General features: G+C 46.5%; 1 protein-coding gene across 1 annotated transcript in view; it reads right to left on the bottom strand.

Moving 5' to 3' along the window:
* LOC311225992 (dynein axonemal heavy chain 7-like) overlaps window positions 1-6,000 on the bottom strand; it is a gene marked incomplete at both ends in the record, with an annotated part of 810,419 nt that overhangs the window by 251,881 nt on the left and 552,538 nt on the right. The window contains 1 exon segment of the mRNA XM_084311374.1: window positions 3,532-3,695. Within this exon segment, the coding sequence (XP_084167500.1) occupies window positions 3,532-3,695 (164 nt within the window).

Below are 6,000 nucleotides of genomic sequence, written 5' to 3'. Positions count from 1 at the left end.
ACCCTACACCGCCGCCATGCAGGCCTTGCAGCGGCAATATGGACAGCCACATCAGCTTGCACAAAGCGAGATTGCCGCAATACTGAACGCTCCTGATCTCAAAGCAGGAGATACCAAAGCCTTCCAGAGCTTCGCCCTTAGCATCGACTTGCTAGTGGGAATGCTGACATCGCTGGAAGGACCTAACGGGATGGAAGTCATGTCAACCGGCCATGTGGACCGGCTCCTTAGTAAGCTCCCTAAGCAAGTGAGGAACGGCTTTGTGGAGCACCTACTGGCTCAAGGTCGCCTCAATACGACTAGCCTAAACCCGTACAACCTTCGAGACCTCGCCGACTGGCTCAGGGTAAAGGCCGAAGCTCAAAGACTGTCAGAGAGAATGGCACAGCGCCATCGGATGGAAGGGACACAGTTCTCTAACAGAGACAAGCAAGATCCCCCACCCAGACCTTGCAACCAGCCTTTCTCGGTTTATTATGGCTCCGCCAAGCCTAAACAAGACAGCCACCAGCCTGTTGAGACATCTCAATCAGAAGCCAAGAAGCAGAAGTTCAAGAGGATGTGTCTCTTCTGTAGGAGTGCCGAGCACTACCTATCGCAGTGTCCAGACATTGTCCAATGCTCGCCGGGAAAGGTTGAGAAGTGGATAGCAAATGGCAAACGTTGTCGTAATTGCGGTCGTACCAGCCATGAGCAAGATGCCTGCACCTTGAGGAAAGCATGCAGTGAGTGCCAGGAGGTCCACCTCAGAGTTCTCCACGCCATCGTCAAGCCGGGTCCCCGTGCCTACCTCATCACACCAAAGGATGGTGCCTCGCTCTCCAACTCCAAACAAGGAGGAAAGGTGTACCTTAAGGTGGTGCCAATTGTTATTACTAATGGGAGCAAGTCACTGCGCACTTATGCGATCCTAGATGATGGAGCTGAACGCACGATAATTCTGCCAGCTGCCGCTCAACACCTGGACCTTAAAGGCGAAGCGGAGTCCCTTGCACTGCGGACAATTCGCAAAGACGTGGCTCGCCACACTGGCAAGTTGGTAGACTTTCACGTGGCCTCCCTGACTCATCCTTCCGAACAGTACCTGGTGAAGGGTGCCTTCACAGCGGGTCGACTAGCCCTGTCAGAGCAGAGTTACCCTGTGACTGCACTTCAGGAATGCTATCGCCACCTGAGGGGGCTCCCATTGCAGGACTTCACTCAAGTGCATCCACTACTGCTAATTGGTGCAGACTGCACCCATCTGATCACATCCCAAGAACCCATCAGATTCGGCCCCAAAGGTGGACCTGCAGCAATCCACACAGCGCTCGGCTGGGCACTCCAAGGCCCAGATGGTCTTGCGTCGCATGCTACTTCATGCTACTTTACCTCTCTCAAGTCTGCACCGGACGACCTCTATCAACACGTTGAACGTCTCTGGCAGCTTGACGTGCTTCCATTTAGAAGTGAAAAGCTAGCAGTAAGGTCCTGTCTGGACCATGAGGTGGTGGACATCCTGGAAGCACGCATCGAGAGGGTGAAGGTTGGTGACACACTCCGGTACGCCACGCCTCTGCTCCACATAAAGGATGCGCCACCACTGAAAGCCGCTGCCGAAGCAGTTATGCCAATGCCCCGTAGCACAGAGCAAAGACTGGTAGGAGATCCAGCTAAGGCTCAGATCACTGGAGCAGAGATCAAAAAGCTCGATGGAGGATGTGTTGCCAAGCTGGGTGAAGAAGCGGTAGATGAGTCTGACGAGTCATGGTTCACCCATCACGGGGCGGCAGCCGACTCCTCCTTACCTCAACCTAACCTGCATGACACCGAAGTCTTCCTGCTGAAGACCAGCCAGGCGGACTGCTTCCCAGAGGAATTTAAGTGTCTCAGAGCTGGAGACCCAGTACTGCCCAGTAGTGAGCTCAGTACGCTCTCACCAGAGATGGATCATACGATGGGTCTTCTCCAAATTGGTGGACGCTCTTGTCACCTGGACACCTCCTGTTCTACTGACATCCACCCCATAGTCCCCGATCCTGGCCATGCGGTGACAAAACTCATCAAGGATGTAGATGCCTGCCTACTCCACCCAGGGCCCGATAGGGTCTTCGCAGAGATCAGGCACCAGTACTGGGTCCTGTGGGGAAGACGGGCCATCAAGCATCATCAGAGGACCTGCACAGGATGTAGGAAGTGGAGGTGGGAGCCGGTGGTTCCAATGGTGGCAGACTTACCTCCTGCCCGGTCGCTGCCCCTTAAGCCGCCATTATGTGTCATCAGACATCGCGGATCCGGACCCTGTGACAACAACTGTCGCAGACTATGACAATCCAGAGACCTCCGTAGCCACTTAGGGAATTTGACTGTTTACATAATAGCTATGCTATTCTTGGGGCGGCTGTTGTAAATTCCCCACTATTTGTTATGCTGTGTATTGTTATTTCCATGCAGGCACTTCTTTGATGACCCAGGGGCCCTATTATTTATAGTCGAGCATCTCTCTGGACAGCCCAGGGGTCCTAATGGGTTTAAATACAGCGGCCATCTTGCCGCACATGTGTTCCATTGCTGTCTGCTTTCCCAGTGAGAGAGTGCGTTCATGAAATAAGTAAGTCACCAATAGCCTACAAATATAGTGCCTATGGTAATGATAGATACATGTCATATGTAGCCTGCCTTGTGTGTTGAGATGCTGTGACATGCATGTGTGACTGATTTGGTTTGCTACGTTGTGTTGATTCATGCTGCTAATTGAGCTATGCTAATGCTAATAATGCTATAGCATCTCTTCAGTTGTGTGTATTCTGGATGCCATTGCATTCTGCCAATTACTTGTGTTATGTTTGGTCCATGCGGCCAATGCTAATATGCTAGATAGCATCTTTAGTTGTGTGTGTTCAGGTTATGATTAGTAAGTATGTACCTCTGTTAATTATTGTATGTTCTGCTTATCTGTTGCAGAATACCACTCACTCAATCTTTCATTGTTCCATCCAGCCTTACGACCTGGATGGAAAGCACTCTTGAGATATCACTCAACAACAGAATCCTTAATAAAATACGAAAGGACTGTTCTCTGTGTCTGCGTCCGCTCTCTGACCGGGGTGTGCCGTTCTGGATGAAGTGGCTCCAGCAAACCTTGCAAACAAACATTATATCTTCAATACCTTTACACTTCCCAGGCGCACCAAAAGTCTTTCTCTGGTCTGCATCCCCTTAACACACACACACACACACACACACACACACACACACACACACACACACACACACACACACACACACACACACACACACACACACACACACACACACACACAGACACACACACACACACACACACACACACACATAGTCTGGCTGGTACTTATCTATGCTACCTGCCGGAAACCAGCCGGAGGTCAGAAGGTCAATTATATTCTAAGACCCTTTTTGGCTGGTACAAAAAGAATAATGAAAGTAGTCAGTTGACGATAACATTTGAATTCAAGCCATACAATGATGAAACAGCTAGGATGATTTAAAGCGAGCGTGTTCCACACTACTTACAAAATGATGATGCCGTTGTCTATTGAGAAGCTGTCTGAGGGCAGACCAGCGATGTTCCAGGAGCGGATCTCCACCGCTTCACTGAGCGAGTTCATCAGTGACATGTTGGGGGAGCAGGGGATCTTCCTGCTCTTACACAGCTCCATCCACTCCTCTGTCTGGCTCTGCACACGCGCACACACACACACACACACACACACACACACACACACACACACACACACACACACACACACACACACACACACACAGACACACACCAAAAGACATGTAAACATTACACGATACAGACAAGTCACATCCAATACATTTAAGACCTTTTTAACACGTTTTAAGGCCTAAAATTCAGATTATATTTAAGACTTTTTAAGACCCTGTGGAAACCCTGTTATATAACCCTGAAATGCCAACGATCCTCAATGACACCTTTTGACCATGCCCCTAATCTGGTCAAACGGTTTGGCCTACCAACTTCATACAACTTTTAAAAACAAAAATATGTGTTTAAAAAAAAGTCTAAATTGTTTTGGATATCACTTTCAAATTGATAATGTGATAAAGTAAAACAAAAAAAAACAACATTTCCAATTGCATCATGATTGGAAAAGCCATTAACACATTGACCGCCAGCAGCAGGGGGCGCTGATACCCCATTCATCGCCAGGTCTTTATTCAATGGATATAGTTTTAGACTGTGACATTTGCGAGTGCTTAAAATATATCTTATATTATATCAATCGGTCTAATAACGCTGTCGACCCTCAGTGAGTTGCTTCTAGTCAACATGCCAGAGACAGATTGTTTTTTCATCTGTATATTTCCGTTTTATACCGTTTTGAATAGAGTATGGTTTGGGTGTTTTTCAGTAATTCCAGGAAAAAGGCGAGAAAAATGCATTTTACTGTAATCCAGTCATCATCACGTTGTAATTTTTCGGCTGATTATCTAATCATCATGAAATCAATGCTAGATTATCATTAGTATGTCTCCTCGTCCATACATGAACTTACTGTCGTAGCTGTGATCGCGGTAGAAATTAATGTCAGATCAACGATCAAATTCATATATAATGTTCTTACCTTGTATCTGATGTAATGCAAAAGAGATAATCCAAATATCTGATCGCAATTCCAAATAATGCTTGTGTAGGTCCGCACCACACTACCGACCGTTTCACAATGACGGGCCGGCGGAGTTACTGTTCGATGCCATCGTTGTATAGAACAGGCTCGCCTGAATATTTAAACCTTGCCCGCCCGGCTCAGATCACCTCCTAAAACATACCAGCTCATTTTCAATGAGATGCAATAGCTCCGCCTGGCAGTAGAGAGCGGTGTTGACCGTCTGCCAGCTCAGACAGGCTCTGAAGGGTCTGCAGAGGCTGCAGCTATGAATTATGAATAGATATAGCGAATAAACAAAATAACAATCCCAAAAACGAGTAAACTTGTTATTGGCGTTATTCGATTGGCGGCCAATAATGAGTAAACTCGTTGTTGGTGGCCATTGTGTTAAGGAGCAGTTCATGTATTTGTGAGAATTATGAATCATGAGGCCAATTACGTAAAACCTCACAAGCCTCTATGCTATTATAGGATAAAGATATATTGTTTGTGCAAATCAGACAAAGCGGTTAGGTCAGGGTGAATCCATAATATTCAGGGATATAAATGTATGCACTGCGCACACACACACACTTTATTTATTTTATCTGTAACTCATCATGCAACTCAAATGAATTCTAATTGATTGAGTATAAAAGGTATATAAAATAAAAGGTTTGATGATAATGATGATCCAGAGAGTTAGGAGCCTGACTGTGCTGCTTTTTTTTAACAGACACTCATCATTTCTCCTGACACAGGACACATTTCCATGCAGAGGACGATAGGGACCATGATACTCAAGTCAAGTCAAGAGTTTTATTTGTCACGGCATACAAGTATACAATGAAATGCGGGTGGTCTTGCCCGCAACTATGTGCAATACAGTAGTACAACATATAATAGAATCCAATAAAAACAACATTGTGCAATAGACAGGTAATATAGTGGGACATCTCGGTATCTGTACATAGTTATTTACAGAGCATGTAGGACATGTTAGGTCCTTTGGTAGTGCAATACACTGTTACTGTTGCTTACTTATCACCAATCAGCTCTGCATTTTGATCAGTGCCACATACTGTATTTATTTTTCATGAACAGCCCTCGCTTGTTGTCCAAAACTACAGGGGTGAGCCGAGGGCCTGGCGTACAGACACCAATAAGGTCTTCAGATGAGTACTCTTTAATGTGGTTCCCTTTGAGCCTGATGCAGTGCACAACAAGTTAAATATTTAGAACGCCGCCGTCCTCTCTCGTCTGTCACATCAAAGCTGCAGCTCAGTCACTCACAACGACAGATACCCATGTATTTTGACAGCCGAGCACAAACAGACAGACTGTATTTATTCTGGAAACTCTCAAA

Source organism: Notolepis coatsorum, assembly GCF_963971535.1.
Source record: "Notolepis coatsorum genome assembly, chromosome: 3".
NCBI lineage: Eukaryota > Metazoa > Chordata > Actinopteri > Aulopiformes > Paralepididae > Notolepis > Notolepis coatsorum.
This window is presented reverse-complemented; position numbering and strand designations above follow the sequence as displayed.